The 20,750-nt window shown below is 46.8% G+C and overlaps 1 protein-coding gene across 2 annotated transcripts in view; it reads right to left on the bottom strand.

Moving 5' to 3' along the window:
• The window catches only part of FLT3 (fms related receptor tyrosine kinase 3), a 78,730-nt gene that overhangs the window by 10,623 nt on the left and 47,357 nt on the right, over positions 1-20,750 (bottom strand). For both annotated transcript variants that reach the window (XM_086714547.1, XM_086714542.1), the window contains exons 10-21: positions 17,576-17,679; positions 16,743-16,854; positions 16,293-16,471; positions 14,671-14,777; positions 14,451-14,583; positions 14,262-14,366; positions 11,115-11,225; positions 9,704-9,857; positions 7,315-7,397; positions 6,539-6,666; positions 2,566-2,688; positions 57-168 (exon numbers count right to left, since the gene is read on the bottom strand). In XM_086714547.1, coding sequence (XP_086570673.1) covers positions 57-168; positions 2,566-2,688; positions 6,539-6,666; positions 7,315-7,397; positions 9,704-9,857; positions 11,115-11,225; positions 14,262-14,366; positions 14,451-14,583; positions 14,671-14,777; positions 16,293-16,471; positions 16,743-16,854; positions 17,576-17,679 — 1,451 coding nt within the window. The remainder of the gene's footprint in view (positions 1-56; positions 169-2,565; positions 2,689-6,538; positions 6,667-7,314; positions 7,398-9,703; positions 9,858-11,114; positions 11,226-14,261; positions 14,367-14,450; positions 14,584-14,670; positions 14,778-16,292; positions 16,472-16,742; positions 16,855-17,575; positions 17,680-20,750) is intronic.

The raw sequence follows: 20,750 nt of genomic DNA, 5'->3' as shown, positions 1-20,750 counted from the left end.
TTAGGAATGGGATAGCGTGTGGGGGGCAACGGCTGGCAGCAAACTGCAAAACTTACCAAGTGAGAATATTTCCCAGAGTAATATTCCATATGACCAGACGTCACTCTTTATGGTATAGACCCCTTCAAATAAGCTTTCGGGAGCCATCCACTTTACAGGGAGACGGGCCTGTGCGGAATCCAAGAGGGGACGGATCAGTGGTGATGGGTGGTGCACGGACTGAACGAGGCGTGTTTCTTTTCTCTTATTAGCTGATAATAAAGTGTATTTTCTTCCTAAAGCCGCTCTTAATCCTTCATTGAGGAGATCATATTGCCCAAGGGGAAGTGTTTCACTTTCAAATCAACATTCTAATAATAGGCTTAAAAAAAAAAAATCAACTGATATCTCTTTAAAACTCCTCGTGCACAAAGGCTTGTGCTTGGAAATGGGTAAGTGTCACAGCAGACACCATGAAGGAGGAACCAGTCAGGTGACCAGAGGTAAGGAGATACTGGTAAATTAGTGGACGACCTTCTTGGAAGGACTTTAGTGGAAATGCCACCTACAGGAATGTGGTGAAGGGAGCACACGCCATCACTTCCAGGAATGATACCAGGCTGGCTTCTGTGGCTTTAATAATTTCCAGGAGCACGAGAGGCGGGTTTTGAGTTAGTACAGCCTGGGATGGGAACCAAGACGTAGGGGTGGATAGGTTCCCGGGGTAGAGCTTTTTGTAGTATTTTCTTTCTCGTGAGTTGAGGAGCCCCTCACCACGCATGTTCAACCTGCCCAGTGAAATCAGAGCTCAAAGGGTACTTTGCCGACTCAGTCAGTAGAGCCTGCGCCCTGACCTGGGAGTCACGAGTTCGAGCCCCACGTCGCACGTAGAGATTATTGAAGGAAATAAAAAAACAAAACAAAACAAAACTGAAGCTCAAGAAAGAAACCCGATTTTAAATCCTGCACAAACCGATGAGCTGGTAAAACCAAACAGGCTGGTCTGGCTAATTTGATGAATTACACGGATTAACTGAGGTGCCACATGAAATTCACCTTCCCACGTAAGAGACGGCCAGCTAGTAAGATTAAAAACTGCACAGCCACACAGAAGCTTTGATCATATTTACGACTTCAGCTCCAACGAGTGAGGTATGGATCTAACATCAGCCTGGATGGTTATTTGATGCTAATGGGAATGCAGTTTAATTTGATTTTTAACGTTTATTGGCCGTTTCCCCCGGACAGGTGCTTTCATGTTGGTTTTATTGGTTTATTCCCACAACAACCCCAGTGAGGGAAGCGTATAATCCTCACGGGAAACGCTGCACGTGTCCCAGTGGTTATGCACAGACCTGGGGCTCAGCCCATCCGTGCTCTAATCCACGTGCTGTGTAATCATGGGCAGAGTTACGTTTTTGGGCCTCGGTTTCCTCATCCCCAAGAGAGGTGCTCTGAGAACTAAATGAATATATGTAAAGCACTTAGAATAGTGCTAAGCACACAGTAGGCAGTGCATCAGCACTCGCTGTTATTATCATTTTACAAGTGGGGACAAAAAAGCACCCAGAAATTCCAAAACGTAAGGACACGGGCTTAACTCCAGGTGTTGTAATTCTTACAGCCACATTCTTTCACCGCACAATTTTATCATTTAGTATTTCTAATAGCTCTCTTATAAATAACATATCAGGGGGCACTTGGCTGGGTCAGTCAGTAGAGCATGAGACTCTTGATCTCAGGGTTATGAGTTCGAGCCCCACGCTGGGTGTAGAAACTACTTAAAAATAAAATCTTAAATTGAAAAAAAAAAAACACAACAGGGCGCCTCGGTGGCTCAGTCGGCTGAGCATCTGACCCTTGGTGTCGACTCAGGTCATGATCCCAGAGTCTTGGGATCAAGCCCCACATAGGGCTCAGCGCTGAACCTGAAGCCTGCTGAAGACTGGCTCTCTCCCCCTGCCCCTCTCCCCTGCACATTCTCTCTCTAAAATAAAAAAAATAAAATAAAAAACCTACATCTATGCTTAGGGATTTTTAAATTTTTTAATTAATTAATTAATTAATTAATTTTTAAAATTTTTTATATTCAGTCATGTTTTAGGTCTCCCTGTGTGGCAGTCATAAGATGCTAAACATTCACTAGCTAACATTTACGTTCAATGTTGTGCCTTTAAGGATTTTGCATTTAACACTTAATTTGTATGTCGTACTTAAAAAAAAAAACGTTTTATGGTAGCTACTGCCAAATCCCGCGATTGGAAACAGGACTCCAGTCACTTTACAGCTCCGGGAACTGTAGGCTCAGGTAACGGGTTTTGTTTAAAGTGTGGCTTGTGCTCCAAGGTACCCTACCTGATCTGCTGTGACAGAGGTGATGCTCTTTTACTCGGCTTTTACTACAGCTGGGATATTCCCTGAAGCTACAGAAAAAGCTGTCAAGCCTAAGAAAGCTAACTGCCGTGAGCAAGTGTCCGGACGTGGCCGTGACTCAAACACGCACCACAGTGAGTGCGGCTGTCTACCGTAACAACGACAAAACACACAGTGACGGCATAAAAAACGTGTACGAAGTAGCAGCCTCACATTGCCCCGGATAACGTAGTTGGAGTCACTCATGATATCTCGAGCCAGTCCAAAGTCACAGATCTTCACCACTTTCCCGTGGGTCACGAGCACGTTCCTGGCTGCCAGGTCTCTGTGAACACACTATAAAGAATGAAATTGGAGTGTTATTTACTGTGATGCAGATGATCACAGAGTGCAAGCTTTCTTCCAGGTTCAGGGTCAGCGGGAGTTACAGATGACGGGAACGTGGGGTTCACCCGAGTGTCTTCTCTTTCCTGGGCCACGAGCGGTCATCACGCTTGCTTCGTGGCACTGACTGAACACGGACGGCCCAGGTCTCCGGTTATTGTGGATGCGGTCATCCGCGCTGCTTATGGAACGTTCCTAGAGGCCAAGGGGCTGGGTTCTTAGGAGAGCAAGGCTGGCTGTGGGTTGTGTCTTGCTCTAAACAAAAGACAGTAACAGGGCCCGCTGTTGAGCTCCGGAGGGGATTTTCAGAGAGTGACTTCCAGCACTCTTACTGCGGGGCGGAGAAAACGACCTCTTTCCTGACCGGTGCTCTTGGCAGCGAGAGTACTGGCAAAGAAAATAGTTGGAAGATATGAAAACAATAAGTTTGGGAAGGAGGACTGAAGTGCAGTGGGGAGCCCCTGGGTTGAGAGATGACAAGACAGGAACCCGAGTGGTCCGGCAAGAGAATTAACTCTAAGAAAGAAGGTATTCAAAGGAACAGGGCACTAAGGAGTAAAGGGCCAAAGGGGTTCTCTCTTCAACTTTGAAAAAATAAAAGCAAAAACCCAACAGACTCAAATCCCTCTAGCTCTCCTTCCTCCCTAGCCAGTGTTCTGAGAGCGCGGTCCTCGGCCTGTGGACTCCGCTTACTTTGCACCCACGTCACTACCGGGCCCCTGCAACCTGCCTTCCTCTTCCCCAACGCCTGCCAACTGCTTTGGCCGAGCCCTGCGGTGCACAGCCCAGCCCAGCAGAGCTCTGCGCTGACCTTCCAGCAGTAACTGGTCCTGTTCGGCAGCCCCTCCTTCTTCACGACCTTCCTTCTGTGAATCTGGCCTGTTCACTGGCCCCTGGAGGAACCTGTTTCTTCCCACGGCCCCATGCAAGCCTGCTCTCATTCCCCAGCGCTGCCCCCTCTCATTCCACATCCCCCCACCCCCCAGCCGCTTCGTCCAAACCTAGGGAGGCAACCGCCATCACCCAAACCTCAATTTCCAACCCAAACATTTCTCTTTTTTTTCTTTAATTTTTTTTTAACGTTTATTCATTATTGAGACAGAGACAGAGACAGAGCACGAGCAGGGGAGGGGCAGAGAGAGGGGGAGACACAGAATCTGAAGCAGGCTCCAGGTTCCGAGCTGTCAGCATAGAGCCCGACGCGGGGCTCGAACTCACACACTGTGAGATCATGACCGGGGCCGAAGTTGGACGCCCAACTGATTGAGCCACCCAGGCGCCCCCCCCAAACATTTCTCTTGAGCTTCAGATAGGGATAGGCAAAAATCTACTGGGTTAGGACCCTACTTTGCTGCCCAAGAGACCTCACTATGCCACACATTTAACTCATGACCTTTCTCAGTGGACTTCCTCCTGATTTCATGTTCCCTGCCCGATCCCATGTTCCCTGCTGGTTTTCCTTTGCCTCAAACATCTCCTCTAGCCCAAGCCTGGGCTCCTTCCACAAGCTTTTCCTGCACCGCCTCCCCTCCCCCCAGGTCTGACCTGCCTGTGCCTCGCCTGGGTCCCCAGGACTTACTGGAACGTGAATATTTACCACACTCCAGTGTCATCTTTGATTTGCACGTTTGCTTGTCTCTTTCTCCCCTGTCACTGATAAGAGCTGACTCTATTTCAGCACCTAGCACGGTGCCCCAGGGCTCAAGTAACGTTTGATGGGGTCACGGAACCTACGGGGAAACTGAGGAGCAACCAGAGACGGAGGGAGAAAGGACAGACCGATGCAGAGGAGGGGGCCTGAAGTGAAAACAACAGGACAGTGTCTAAGAAAGTGGATAGTCCTCAGAAAATTCTTATTATAACAAGCCCAGAGGGGGAAAAAAGCAGTGCCCCTTGACCTCTAGTTGTGAGAAGTTTGAGTATTTACTTAAGGACAGGCAATCAAGCTAGATGCCCTCCAAGGTCCACAAAGACACGGAAGCCCTACTGTGGCCGTGTAGGTGAACTACAAATAAAGCAACTATCCATACTCTTGAGACAAGAGGAGTCCAACAGCCAATAGGGAAGATGAAGAGAAGAACGGGCCTCAGAGAGGAGGGGTGGGAAAATATTACAAGATGGGATTTTTTTTTTTAAACTATCGAGCAATGGGGTGCCTGGGTGGCGCAGTCGGTTGAGCGTCCGACTTCAGCCAGGTCACGATCTTGCGGTCCTTGAGTTCGAGCCCCGCGTCGGGCTCTGGGCTGATGGCTCAGAGCCTGGAGCCTGTTTCCGATTCTGTGTCTCCCTCTCTCTCTGCCCCTCCCCCGTTCATGCTCTGTCTCTCTCTGTCCCAAAAATAAATAAAAAACGTTGAAAAAAATTAAAAAAAATAAATAAATAAACTATCGAGCAAGGATGCCCACATTTGGAAAAGACGAGCCAAGAAGGTCACGTGCCCTTTCAATACGCATGAGGAAAACAAAACAAAACCCCTGAGCGTCTAACTGGAGTTGCGTTAAACATACAGATTAACTTGGACAGAACTGACGTTTCTGGTAAACGCAGAGTCTCTCCTACATGAACCCGGTGAAGCTCATTCAGGTCTTCCTCCTGCCATTGAATAATGTCTCACGGGCTTATTCACGGGGATCTTGCAGATTTCTGGTTCTGCTTATCTCAAGATGCTTCATAGGTTTGGTTACTATTATGAAGATCACTTTTTCCTCTTCTTCAAAGTTGTAGATTTATTTCACGTTAATCTTTTTAAAATTGAGATAGACTCGACCTATAACATCATATTACGGCAAGTGCTTTTTTGAAACATAATTTATTGTCAAGTTGTCTAACATACAGTATGTAAACTGTGCTCTTGGTTTTTGGGGTAGGTTCCCGTGGTTCGTCGCTATGTACAAGCGCCCTCCTCAGTGCCCATCACCCACTTTCCCCTCTTCCCTACAGCCCCAGAAAGTAATTTTTTTAAAGAAAAAAACTACAGTTGAAAGCCTTCTCTCCAAATTCAGGGCGAGAGGAGGGATGTGGAGGAGAGGGGGAGAAAGAGAATGAAAATTCAAAGGGAAAAGAGGAGGGAAGAGTTTGGGAAATAGAGAGAAGGTAAGGTGGCCTTCGGCAGAGACGAAGGACAAGACGGCGAGGACAGAAAGGAGCCAGAGGAATGGCTTTCATCTGCTTACAGGCAGGAGACATCTGAAATGTCAGAGAACAGGACTGAAAGCCGGTTCTTTCAGAAAGAATTCAGTCCTTTCAGAAAGAATGCAAAGTGGAGATAGAAACCGTGGTTTGTGGCAGGATCCACGGCCTGGATCTGGGATTAGCGGCAGAGGAAGCCGGGAGGGCCCAGGAACGGTGCTGGCCCGCAGCAGGGCACTGCAGAGAAGGCAAAGGCGGAGGTGGGCAGAGTGGGGGACGGGCTGGCCCCACAAGCACGACGCATGGTATTTGAGACTCCATTTACCCAGGGCCAAATGCCTGAACAACCTGAACGGACCGTCCAAGGAAGGACTGACTCTGTACACCTCGCTTTGACCGCCTATCTGGAAGTTTCAGGGGACTTTGGACAGCCTGGGAGGGCTGCGATAACCATTATCTAATAAGGGATCCCGGGGCCTTCATAACTGTAATTCGTCAAGAGCTGGTGGGAAGAAGCATCTAGGCGGCTCCGACAGTGAAGGGTGTGGTGGTTGGGGGTGGGGAGGGGCGAGACTTTAAGGGATACAAGTTAAAACAAACCAGAAAAGGGAAAGCACATCTCATTTCCCAGATTATCTTGCTGCCGTTAGTTTCTTCTTCACAAGGCGCTTACCGACTTAAATTCCAGAAATTCCATTCCCTTGGCAACTTGATAGGCGAAGCAGAGGAGATCTTCAAATGTCAGCACGTTCAAGTCCTCTTCTTCTTCCAGCCTCTTTTGGTTTTCATATTCGATTTCATCTGTAAGACAGAACGGGTCCTCATGTTTTCCAGAGTCTATGAAGTTGTCCCAGTAAGGCTCCACGGGCAGTTATTAGAGTCACAGTGAGCTGGGGCACCCAGACTGCAGAAAGAAGCTATCACCGCACGTCTCTGGTGGCGTTGGGGCTAACCCATCTATGCCAGAAGCTGTGCCTCATTTTAGTGTCGTTCCATTTAATCCTTCTGCTGGTCCTATGAGAAAAGTATTATTGGGCCTACTTGACAGATGACAAAGTTGTGGCTCAGATGGTGACATAATTCGTCCAGTCTTCCAGCCAGGAAGTGAAGGAACCCCAAGGTCAACCCAACTTCTGTCTGATTCCAGAAGTCATCATTTTTCCACTGATCAGTACTCGGTGGCCCTAATAAATGTATGACTTTAAAAAGAACCACCCGACCAAATAAGACAGCCCTCAGTGTTTATTAGCTGCATAATGACGTAAAATGCACAATATACGAACCATTGGCTTTTCACCACCTTTAGAGCAAATATGCATTAATAAAGCCTACAAATGACATTAGCAAAGAAAATCGTGTTTCGCGTTTACAAACTTTTAAAAAAATAGCTAACAGAATTCCTGTATCCGTTTCTGTTGTAAGGTGCTACTAATTAGAATAAAATATTACCTTCAGATTGAAATGAGTTCCCGTTGAACCCTGAGATGTGATCCAAGTCCTGGCGTATCTGAACTTCTCTTGAACCAGGCATGCTATTAAAAAAAATTATTTCGTTATTTATGTTCTTCTTCTGAGTAGACATTATATTTAAAAAAAAATTACAATTCATCAAAGAAATGAATTCCAGTTATAAATGGGCTTTTACTTATTTATTTATTTATTTATTTATTTTTGGGACAGAGAGAGACAGAGCATGAACAGGGGAGGGGCAGAGAGAGAGGGAGACACAGAATCGGAAACAGGCTCCAGGCTCTGAGCCATCAGCCCAGAGCCCGACGCGGGGCTCGAACTCACGGACCGCGAGATCGTGACCTGGCTGAAGTCGGACGCTTAACCGACTGCGCCACCCAGGCGCCCCGTAAATGGGCTTTTAAACAAAAAGCACAGCATCCATTGGTCCATTTTTCACGCCATGTGGGCATTAAAAACACGTGTGGAATTAATTGGGCTTGCCAAGTCTCACTAGGAGAGGGGTGATCCCCACTCCCTGTATAACGTCCTTACAGTTCAAAGAGGACCTCATTCCGTCCTTGCCACAACACGACAAGCTGGGTGTGAGAGTCACATTTCACAAAAGACTTGGTGAGATAAATGTGATTTGCTGAAATCACGAAGCTAACAAAACGTACAATTAGGACTCAGGCCTCTTCTGTTTCTAAAAGCTCACTTTCCCTGGGGTGCCTGGGTGGCTCAGTCGGTTGAGCGTCCGACTTCAGCTCAGGTCATGATCTCGCGGTTCGTGGGTTCGAGCCCCGCGCCGGGCTCTGTGCTGACGGCTCAGAGCCTGGAGCCTGCTTTGGAGTCTGTGTCTCCTTCTCTCTCTGCCCCTCCCCTGCTCATGCTATCTCACTCTGCTTCTCAAAAATAAATAAATGTAAAAAAAAAATTTTAAAGCTCACTTTCCCTACAAAAACTCATGTAATACGGATTTTCCATAAAGACTTCTAAGTGTTTTACCATCCTTCTGTCCTCAAGCTGGTCTTTGTAAATAAAGCTCATTTCCCTTTCCCGTGAAATTAATAAACAGTAACATCAATAATCTCTTTTATGGTTATAATGTAAAATTCTTCACCAAGGAATTCTGTGCGCATTGTATACAAGGATGCCATTTATTCCCGCGTACAATTTCACCCCAATTTACAATTTCCCTATCTTTGGAAAATGGCATCCTTTCAGACCACAAATGTCCCTAAATTGCTTCAGTGGATTTAATATCCCAGTGACCAGAATGAATCAAAGGCCCTGTTGAGCAGGATTAGTTGTTACTAACCATGGAGTGCTGATCACACACATCCGACTCATTAAGAGACTCTATTCTAGAATACAGATGACATTATAGAATTTTCTCAGTTTTCGAATATGAACTGAGAGACGAGTGTGGAAGACAAGATTGGGGTGACGGTATCAATCGGTTAAGGGCAAGCGCACAAAGATGCCCCTGGGGATCTCCATGGGGCCTCCCGGCTTTAAGATGCTAGGTCTCCGTCTCAGACCTTAGAAGGCCAAAGGCGTGCACTGAAAGCTACACACTTAGAAATCAAGGCTGGAATCTCAAACGCACCCTCCAAAAGTCGCGCAGTAAAGACAAAAGTCTCTGATGATTGTGCCTTTAGAATAAGGGAGATTCCGCATATGGCAAGGAAACAGGAATGCACTGTGGATTGAGGAATCATTCTATGAAGAATGCCTCAGAGAAAGGTGTTACACGATGTTCAAGTAATTGGCAAGAAATTCCCAAGGATGAGGACCAAAGGATCACCAAACTCCTATAGCCCTCGTTTATACACACTACAACAAGAAATCTCAACAGGTTCCGCATGGATGGCAGAATATACAACGGGGGCACAGGGACAAATGTTACCGCTTCTTAATTTTGTCCCCATCACATTACGTCAATTGATCCGTTCTAATTTTTGAAAATCCAATTTTTGAGTTCAGAGCAAAAGGCCCAAGACCTGAACTACTCTCAATGAGTACGTGGAGGGCTTTGGAAAAAGCATTCATTCTTTCAACTGGGATCTACGTGTCATCCAGCAGAGCTGAAAGACAGAATAATGCACTCTTCCCAAAACTGAGCCTGGGTCCATGGGTGTGATTCCGGCACAGGTGGACGGAGACAGCTACAGTCCCTGCACCACGGGAAAGCGAAAGGTCTCATTGTTCCAATCAGCAGAGAAAACTATAGCAAAGATAAGTGGCCTTTCTAGATCTTAGAACCCACAGTGCACACAATGCCGGACTACGGCCTTCAGAGACTGGCCAGTGGGGGGTGTTTAACTATCATATTTTGTCTGTGTTCTACGACATATAATTGTGAAACCTTGACCCCGTCTCTTACCTGGAATTTGGGTATGATTGGAAAGCGGGGTAAAAACTGAAATTGTGCTCCTTGAAAATCTCCGTCCACGTCCTGTGAAATTTTTCTCTCTTATTTCTTAGGTAGTTGAGAAGATCACCATAGCAACAGTATTCAAAAATCAAGTAAACTGGTCCTGAAATAGTGAGAGTTTTCATTACAGGCATACAAATACCAAATAACTTTTTCAGATGTCTGTGTGGCAGACAACATAATCTAAGAGAGCCTACTTCTCCCCTGACTTTGGGAGAGTTCAGCTTTGAGCTTATCTCTTCTTCTTTTTTTTTTAAGTTTTTTTTTTTTTTTAAAGTAACCTCTATACCCAACGTGGGACTCGAACTCACAACCCCGAGATCAAGTCGCACTTGATCGGCTCCACTGACTGAGCCAGCCAGCACCCCTGAGCTTATCTCTTCCTGTACAATTCAATTCCAGCTTTTTGCTCTAACTCCTTTGGAACGTGGTATCGTCTTGCCTTCTGCGTGGGTGCTAGTTGCACCTGTTGCCTCGTCAATAACTACTGGCCACTTGGATTCTCCAGTTTGCAACTGGGAATAATAGGCCAGCTGCACTGTGAGCACTTGGCAAATATATGCCGATTTGCCATTTGCCGAGGAGGGAGAAATACATCACAAGCATCCTCTCGGATCCATTTTCTCTGTTTCCCATTTTTTGGTCCCAGTCCCAGAAGGAAGGATGCTTGAGCACATCCTTCAGGCGTTTCTTTTCTTTTTTTAATGCTTATTTATTTCTTTTGAGAGACAGAGAGAGAAAGCGTGTGCAGGGGAGGGGCAGAGAGAAAGGGAGAGAGAGAATCCCAAGCAGGCTCCACGTTCAGTGTGGAGCCCGATGCGGGGCTCGATCCCACGAACCGTGAGATCGTGGCCTGAGCCAAAATCGAGAGTTGGACACTTACCCGACGGAGCCACGCACGGGCCTCCCCGTCCTTCGGGTATTTCTAAGCAGGAGTGAATCAGAGCGCATGCTCCGTTGAATTCTGGGAAAACGAAGTCTGAAAGCCTGCCTTAGCTGTGCTTTATTTGAAGCCGCCCAAACAGGGCAGTGGCCAGGCTCTGCGGCCATTCTGGCCACTGCGTTTAGGCCAGTTTCACGGCCGGGGGAGAAGCTCCATCTGAGCAAGTAGAGATACCACAAAGTGTACCCGCAGTGCTGTTGCTGTTTTCGAATAGGTGAAAATTATGTGGCGTCTCCCCGTACAGAGAGGCCTTCTCTCTACTGACCTGTCTGATTTCAGAGGGTTCAACGTCTAATTCCACTTGGGTTTGGGGACCCACACTGTGACTGAGGAAAGAGGAGAAAATGGGAACAGATGTCCTCTGGGTCTTCAAGCTGAAATATTTTTGATGAAATGTTTTTAGTAGGAACTGATTACCTGACAGTGTGCAGGCCCCCAGCAGATTTACGATATTCTCATGGTTTCCCAGGTGACTCATCATTTTGAGTTCGGACATGAGAGCCTCTCTTTCGGAACTGTCTGCTTTTTCTGTCAACGGAAAAGCGTACAAAATGTAAGGCTAAAGAAAAATAGGTATTTTAGGTCATTTAATAAACGAAAACTTTCTCCAGTTCGAATTTGCATGAAAAATCATAATGCGTAAAACGGTCCGCGATTGTTAAGTAATAAGAGCTTGTGTTGAAGACAGAGTTTCAAAGATTGCGGTATAAAAGTTGAGCCTAATAATGAGCGTTTCCCCTGGACGTTCCTCTACCCACCAAAAATAGAAATCTTTCTAGTGAACCCTCAAAAAACCGAAATACAACAAAACAAAATACATGAAAAAGTTCGGAAGTATGCTGAAGGGAGAAACGTAACTTTTTTTCATTGTTTTGACTCTTGGATTTGTTGGGCATGGAGAGACAGGACAGGAATGTCGGCAAGGGTGGCTGGCTCCAGTTCACGGTCCTCAGGTCTAAAACCTCGTATGTGTCAACAGGTCCAATGGTGAGAAGGTCAAAGAGACCAGTTCCCACTAACCAAGTTCTCGAGAGACTCGTTAACTGATCATGAGAGCTACCAAAAAGGCTAGAATGCATCCATTGGACAATGCATTCTCCCCCCTGGAGATAAGTCTAGATAGCTCGGCAAATTATCCTCATAATCTTGCTTAGAAGCATAGCGTAAGGGTAGTTACTGATAAACTCCCAGGTCTCACGTCAATGAGACTGATGTGCCCAGGTTGGTTGGGGCACCCCTGCCCGGGAGGGTGCTGGAGCCCTAGAAGCAGGGGCAGGGTCTTTGGACTTCCCTCTCCAGGTATCAGGCACCAGGCACCCACTCCACTGGTAACACCTTCTTTCCTATAGACGCGGTAACTTTTCTTTACATTCAGTGAAGAGTTGACTAGGTATTTCCAGGTGTCATTGCTTTGTCTTGGGAGACATCCTAGCCTGTACGGTAGCTTTTCCAGAGCACTGATGCCATCCATTTTGCTTTAGTGAGCTGTCAGGGTTCTCTCACTGGGAGTGGGAGTGAGATTCTCCACTGTGAGCACTGGGATCCCCTAGTACCTTGTGTCTTCTGCTTCGTGTTTTATAGGGATCTGTAGCTTTCCAATCCCCATGGCTTGCCCATCACGACCAAAATAACATCTTTTATGGTGTGCTTAACTTTGCCAGAGCACTTTCATACTCCGTGACCTGATTTTCATTCATTCTTATCCATTCATTCACTCCTTCACCCCTTCAACAAGTATTTATTGAACGCCTGCTGTATATGAGGCGATGTGCCAAGAGATGGGGGAAGGAATGATAGCCAAAAGACACAGCCCCTGTCTTCTTGGAGTTTAGAGTCTCCTGAAAAAGGGAGACGAGTAAATAAACAATCACAACCCAGTGCGGTAAATGCAAAGTGGCAAATGAATAGAAGGGGGCTGTGGGGTCACACGAGAGGGACGCCTAACCTAGCCTTGGAGGGGGGTGGAAGCGGACCCCGAATGCCTGAGGTAAGATAAGAGATAACCAGGCAAATTCACAGTGGGAAGGGAGGGAGAACATTCCACACTGAAGTAACAGAACGGGCAAAGATCCAAATAAAAGAAAACACAGCAGAACAGATACAACCCTGGCCCTCACGCGCCTTACGGACCAATGTGGCAGATGAGACATTAATGGAGTAATTAAGCAAATATGTCATCCCCACTGTGATACATTGCATGAGGAAGAAGGCCTACGGAGAGCTAACTTACAGCAAGGAACTTGATCTCTGTGGTGTGAGAGAAGGCTTCTCTGAGGAAGTGATATTTCTGCTGAGATCTAAAGGAGGAGTGGGAGAGAACCACGTGAAAGGGGAAGGGTGGGCAGAGGGATCAGCCTGCACATAGGCCCTGGGATGGGAGGGAGCACGGTGCTCTGGAGGAACCGAAAGCAGGCGGCCTCCCAGTGAGCGTGAGGTGGGGAGGGTGAGGTGGGGAGGAGGGCAGCCAGACGCTGCAGGGCTGTGGAGACTCCTCCGGGAGTAATCCCGAAGCACCGGGAAGTGCTAAGTGGGGAAACCGGTCTGCTTTGCATTCCATAACCGGCACTTGGGCCTCAACACTGAGAATCCAGAAGGAGCCCGTAGGGCCTGCCTGGAGGGCCGCTGCAGCCATTCTGAAGAGAGAGGTTTGGTCCGGGGTGGTAGGGAGGTGAGAAGAGGGTGGGTTCAAGGAACACGGGGCAGGATACCAGGCAGGGACAGCCTGTGGGGTGCTAGAACGGACCCGGTTTCAAGGATGCGGCCTCGGTTTCCGGTTTGCCCAACTGTGGGGAAGTCATCGGCCAGTCGTTGGCCCTCGGCACCGATCACTGAGCGGGAGCGCTGATGGAGGGCCACGGTTGGAGGAGTTCAGTTCGAATTAGAGAACCTTTTGAGGTGCTCAGGCATTTGGACATAACCTGAGGCTCAGAAGGGAGAGCAACTGCGAGAACCCTTGGTACCTAGACTAGAGCCATGGCGGGGGGGCGACACTGAGGTAGCCTGTAGTGAGCATGCACGGTGCAAAGGAAGGAGGCAGGCCTTCATCAACAGTTGGTGGAAGACGAGGAGCCAGCAAAGGACTGTGAGGCAGCCGGACTGGGAGGAGGAAAGAGGCCCGTGAGACTTCGTTTGTTGGAGGTTGCTGATCGCGGCAGCAAAAGCCAACCAGAGGGCTCTTGCTGAGCCAAGGACGCTAGGGGGAGGGATGGCGGGGGAGCCACAAGTGGGAAGTGAGAATGCAGAGGGCTTCAGTTGGTTCTTCTGCCCAGAGTCTGTGTCACAATGTAAGAAACAACATCTGCCCGTAATAACAGTACCCCCTAATATTGAAGCTGGAAACACCTGACAAAGCCAGAAGAGGAAGAAGAGGTGGACTTTTGCATTCGTGACTTGGATTTTATACTCACGACTTGGTTGACACCAACCCCAGCCCAGTCCCCTCTTAGCCTTGAAAATGTGGCACGCGGTAACCGTAAAAATGCTGCAGACGAGGAGAAGAGGAGGAGGGAGACGATGCCTCCCATTTTTGCGCACCTTTGTGGGCACCGTTCCACCTTACTGTACCTTTCAGCATTTTGACTGCCACCTGGATTGAGACTCCCGTTTTACTAATTCCGTAAGCTGTCGCATTCATCACTTTTCCAAAAGCACCTGATCCCAGGACCTTCCCTGCAAGATAATGGTGGGCGAGGGCACATTAGAGACTTTCCAACAGGAAACGCTGTGGAAACATTTGGGCCATTCGATTCTCACCAAATTCTAAGTTTTCTCTTGGAAACTCCCACTTGAGATCGTATTCATATTCTCTGAAGTCAACGTAGAAGTACTCATTATCCAAAGAGCCGGTCACCTGCACCATTTGCAGCTGGCTTTCGTACCTAAATTGCTTCAGAGATGAAAATAATGGGTCCATTAGCAACAGGCAGTTCCTCAGAAATAGGAAACAGGGCTGGATTTTTACCTTCGCGTTTACCTTTTTGTACTTGTGACAGATGAGCATGGTTAGAACAGCGATGAAGGGAAGACAAAGCCCAAGGGTCGCATAGAACAAGATGTTGTCTTGGATGAAAGCGAAGGGCACTGAAAGGAAAGAGAATCACTGAGCAGTGAACTGGATAGAGTGGAAGCTCACTGGAGTTTCGCACATCCTGTTTGAGAAGCTATCCTTTGCAGTCCTTACAAGCACCTGACAAATACTCGCCTCCCCCACGGAAAATCGGGCAATGTTCCTGTAAAGGACAAGTTCCTAGAAAATTTTGAATGATTTCAATCCCATTCTTAAAGATCACGTACTAGGGTTATATCAACGACATCTATTTAAACCCACAGGATATTCAGGTCAGACATTAAAAGAAAGAAGTTAGGGGGCACCTGGGTGGCTCCATTGGTTATGTATCTGACTCTTGGTTTCGGCTCAGATCGATCGCACAGTTAGCGAGACTGAGCGCCATCTCGGGCTCGGTGCTGACAGGGCAGAGCCTGCTTGGGATTCTCTCTCCCTCTCTCTCTGCCCCTTCCCCCCATCACGCATTCTCCCTCTTTCTCTCTCAAAATAAATGAATAAACTTTAAGAATAAAATAAAATAAGGACGCCTGGGTGGCTCAGTCGGTTAGGCGTCTGACTTCAGCCCAGGTCATGATCTCGCAGTCTGTGAGTTCAAGCCCGGCATCGGGCTTTGTGCTGACAGCTCAGAGCCCGGAGCCTGCTTTGGATTCTGTGCCCCACCACCACCCCCCCCCCACCCCTGCCCACCACCCCTCCTATACTCGTGCTCTGTCTCGTTCTGTCTCTCAAAAACAAATAAGTGTTTAAAAAATGTTTTTGAAGAATAAAAAATAAAATAAAATAAAAAAGAAGTTTGTGTTTTCTGTACGAAGGTATCGTATGCATGGGAAGTTAGTTTGGGGATGCTGGTGATTTTAAACTATGTGTAGGCAGGCAGGTTTCAGACTTGCTTAGGTTAGAGGGGTTGTAAAAAAACAAACTAGAAATTATAAAACAGCAGGCTAAAGGAACATAAAGAGATTCATCAAAAGAGAAAATGGGAGAGGGGCGCCTGGGTGGCGCAGTCGGTTAAGCGTCCGACTTCAGCCAGGTCGCGATCTCGCGGTCCGTGAGTTCGAGCCCCGCGTCGGGCTCTGGGCTGATGGCTCAGAGCCTGGAGCCTGTTTCCGATTCTGTGTCTCCCTCTCTCTCTGCCCCTCGCCCGTTCATGCTCTGTCTCTCTCTGTCCCCAAAATAAATAAACGTTGAAAAAAAAAAAAAAGAGAGAAAATGGGAGAGACCCCAAATCACTAAATTGGTTTCTCTAGAGTTGGATCTTTTGGTAGATACTTCCTATCCTGGGGGTTTACGGTTCTACCTGCATCACTATAACTCATGAGTCATAATAACGTAAGGAGAAGTCCCTCTGCCCCTAAATTACAAAACAGCTTATGTTCAGTGGGGGATTCTTGCCTGACTCAAAAAAGACTTGTGTCACACCTGAACCTGTACGCTTTTGTAAAATTCCCCAAATAAAAGCCAACAACAGGGACTAACTTCTAGTGGGGAATTCCTGAAGGTGGTTCCTTACAAGAGCACCTGCTGTGTACCTGATGAGTTTAAAAGGATTGTTTCACAAGATGTGCCAAGGGAATTGTATGCACAGCACTTCACCAGGAATCCTTTTATGGCCTCACTCATGTTAAGAGTACTGCTTGATATCCATTGTCCAAACACTTTTCTGTTAGCCGTTTTATTCCAAATTCCTTCTGTGATTTCCTCTGTGCAGCTGAAAAGAAATGGCAGGGAAGTTAGACAGGCGGGGCCTAGCATCAGATTGGAAGTTAGGGTTTGTCTAGTGAGCTTTAAAAGAGATTTCTTGGTTATAAGTTATCAGAGACAATCTGTGACCATTTAGAATTATAGCTGACTCAGAAGGTAAGCATTTTAAATACTGCATCACTTCTTCTTAAATCGTATTCATGAGCAAGAGTCAATATGCCAGAGAGAGTATGAGTTTTATGTTCTTCCAACATAAGAGATACCAATGTCCTCATTACTTGGGAGACTTGTCTGAACACTTCTTCCAGATCCAAGATGGTAATGGGTACCCATCAGAGGAGCAAGAAGCCTGACTTGCTGATGATCCCTCGACTACCACCTGAGGTTTCCCTGTAGAGAAGAACATGTAAAATCAGCTCACGTGGTATGGTACTTTCCAGAAATGGCCCTCAGCGTTCGCTTCATCTAGGTTGCCCATCTACTCCAAGCAGTTTGTGCTTCTGGGAAGGTGTCTCGTACGCAGGATGACTCAAGACCTCTGGTTATTCCCTTTTTTGCCCCTTGTGTGGAAATTTCTGTAGAGACAGCCCTACCACCCATGTGCAAAACACTACTTTTCCACTGCCAGGCCCCTCCTGTAGACGGCTGAGATGTGCTCATCTCTCTACCTCCAAGAATCAAAACGATTCTTAGCTTCAGGAGAGAAACATCTATAAAAAGTCCAGTGAAGTGTACTCGCATCTTTTTATAGGCCAAAGGAACAAATATTACTAAAACAAATAAATGTCAGGTAATAGGACTTTTAGCTGTTCCTTCACATGACTTTTCAAAGTACCAAAGCCAATAAGAGACCACAAGAAAGTACATTCAGAGAGGACATGGGAGAAGGTATCTTAGCCTCAAAGATGAACACAGAACAATTATCTATCTATCTATCTATCTATCTATCAACAAAGTCAGTAGATTTGAAATAAAATTTCACCATACTTCAGTATATAAAAATAGCTTATGGCATCCCTTCTAAGCCTTTACTTAGCTCTTTCTGGTCATAGTTAATACACAAGTAAGCAGTGATAAGATTAACGTGAAATTTCTTGACAATTTAACTTACTTCTTATGTTCAGCGTGAACATTTTTGTGAATTCGGCATCATCGTTTTCTGCATGAAATATGTATTCTCCTGGCTGGTGTTTATGGTTGCAAAACTTAGATATGCTGTTTGAAAAAGAATTAAAGATACACTTAGCCAGATTCTTACAGGAGATGCTGAAATGAATGTTGGCGTGCATGGAAGTCTTTCTCGAGACTCTCACTCCCTGAAGTCCCGTGGACAGGTGTCTGTATGCCAGGCCCTTGTTAATCTAAGTGTGGTGTGGTCCACAGCCAAGCAACATCAGCATTGGTATTATCTAGGAGCTTGTCTGAAATACAAAATTTTAAGTCCCACCCCAAACCTACTGAGAGTCTGCATTTTAAGATGATCTCCATGTGATTCATATGCACGTTAAGGGCTGAGAAGCCCTCGTCTAGGCTGGGGTTCCTAAGAGAGACAAGAAGGTTCCTGCCCCCACTCTTCTATACATTCTGGACTAGTCTGACTTCCCAGAAATATGGAAGAACCTCTATAGGCAGAGGAGACCATAATCCCCCTGCTTCCTGAAAGGACGGCTCTCTGACATTGGCCCAAGGCAGGACCTATAACCAACCCTTGACTCACATAGCGATGAACAGTGATATAGGCTCAAATCCACTGAGTTTGTACAAAAATCTTTTGGTGGCTCAAGCATCTCTGCGGATTGCTCATCAGCCACTCAATACACTTAGACATGGAAAACTTGATTTTGGAGATTATCCAACATGCCTACCAGGTACATGGGGTGCTCAATGTTGGACAGGGTGGGCGAGATAGGGGATCAAGGAGCTGTTGAAAACGCCTTCGTGCATTGTAGAGATAGAAAACAAATCCCTTAAAACAGAATAAGATAATCTGAGGATTGTTCAGAAGCTATTTAATTAGGTTACCTCTCTCTATATATAGCCAACTTAAAGAAAAAAAGGGGGAAAAGACCACATACTGACAGGATAGAAGTGTTAACAGGAGAACACAGGGTGTGGAAATCAGACTTAAACTAGCAGCTATGTAGGATGCAAAGGCCTATAAAATATGGTTCCTGTTCCCAAAGACATCATCATCCAGGTGGGTGGACAACACTTCCATAGGTAGAATAGCTAAATCATTAAACTAAAGGCCAACAGAAGATTAGAGAAGGCAGAGGCCAGTACAGATGAGAAAAGTTCAGAGGTCTGCACAGAAGCAGGCAGGACTTGAGCTAGATCTTTGTGGATGAGTTTGTTTTAATGAGAAGGCAGAAGAAAAGCATCCAAGGTGGAGGCAACAGCTTTCCTTAAGACACGAGATGGGAACTCATTGAGTATGGCCACAACGGAGAGGAATGGGCAAAGCCTCTTGACTGGAGCAGGAGCACATGGGGAGATATAGTAGAAAAGGCTGAATGGGTAAGGGGTGGGACTATTTATTTATTTGAGAGAGTACATGTGCTTGCAAGCAGGGGAAGGGCAGAGAGAGAGAGAGAGAGAGAGAGAGAGAGAGAGAGAAAGGGAGGGAGACAGAGAATCCCAAGCAGGCTCCATGCTGTCAGCGCAGAGCCCGATGCGGGGCTCAAACTCACAGACCATGAGATCACGACCTGAGCTCAAATCAAGAGTTGGGCATTTAACCAACTGAGCCACCCAGGCACCCCAAGCCTCATTATCTAGATTCACGGGGAAATCGGGAAGATGCTGTAGATTCCTGAGCAGGAATGGAACGTGATGAACGGGATCGCAGTTTAGGTGGTAAGAAAAGTTTACTGGAAAGAAGTCCGGAGGCAGTTGTAGCAACTCATTCACACATTCATTCATTCACTTGTTCTACTATCAGTGGTAGAGTCCACTTATTGGAGGAATCAGGGGCACACCAGTGAGGTAGAAAAGGTAAGTTTCTGTCCTCACAGAACTTTCACGTTGCTGGTGACGGTGATGAGTGGTTCCAGTATAGTGCGGGAAGTCCTGTGAGAGCAGAAGTAAAAGTTCAGATTTGAGAATTCAGAGCACGAAAAAGCAAGGGCTGTCTGAGGTAGGGAAAATGGGACAGGAGAGGGAAAAGGAAACCCGAGAGGCACCAGGAAAAAAAAAACGAGCAGGTGCTGTGCTGGATATGGAAGATGAAGGAGAGAACAGAATCCCCGTTGACCCCCAACATTCAACACACACTAACTGGTAAAGCAGCTCCTGAGCCCATGTTTATCTGACGCCAGTGTTCTGTGCCTTGATCTCCAAAGCTAGAGGGTCATTCTGACCTTGTGTAGCGATGAGGGAATTTATTGCTCTGACCCATCAAAGTGAGCATTTGACAAGTTGTTTATTTGCCTTGCTAACAAGAAGGCTGAACTAGAAAGGGGGAATTTCGTATCCTGACCTACTTCTGGGCAACAAGGAGGACATGGCTGGTGAGACAGAAGTGGCGGAAGGATCGGGGAACGCCAAATTGTAACTCTAGGGAGGAAAGTAAATAGAGCTACCTGTGATTTCTAGACTTTTAGGAAGGCAGAGTTTAAGTGGTCCAAGAAGGGAAAGATGTGTGCTTCTTTTTTATTTTATTTTTTTTTCAACGTTTTATTTATTTTTTTTTTGGGACAGAGAGAGACAGAGCACGAACGGGGGAGGGGCAGAGAGAGAGGGAGACACAGAATCGGAAACAGGCTCCAGGCTCTGAGCCATCAGCCCAGAGCCCGACGCGGGGCTCGAACTTACGGACCGCGAGATCGTGACCTGGCTGAAGTCGGACGCTTAACCGACTGCGCCACCCAGGCGCCCCGAAAGATGTGTGCTTCTTAAAGGGAGCACGTGGGGGGCGCCTGGGTGGCTCTCGGTTGAGCGTCTGACTTTGGCTCAGGCCGCGATCTCATGGTTTGTGAGTTCAAACCCTGCCTTAGGCGTTATGTTGATGGCAGAGCATGCTTGGGATCCTCTCCCTCCCTCTCTCTCTCAGCCCCTAGTTTGCTCTCTCACTCTCTCTCTCAAAAATAAAGATTTTTAAAATTTTCATTATATATATATATATATATATAGAGAGAGAGAGAGAGAGAGAGAACACATAATTCCCCCTGGACAATAGCCAAAGACCCTGAAAAGGAAGAAGAAAGGAGATAAAAAAGAAGACAGTGTGGCTAGCCAGGCGCCATGCCAAAAGCACCAATCAATTTGGTACAAGAAGAAGTTACTGA

The sequence above is a fragment of the Puma concolor genome, chromosome A1 (genome assembly GCF_028749965.1).
Source record: "Puma concolor isolate L17-30 chromosome A1, mPumCon1.1.hap2, whole genome shotgun sequence".
In the NCBI taxonomy this organism is placed as follows: domain Eukaryota; kingdom Metazoa; phylum Chordata; class Mammalia; order Carnivora; family Felidae; genus Puma; species Puma concolor.
Note: the sequence above shows the minus strand (reverse complement) of the source record. Positions and strands in the feature narration are given on the sequence as shown.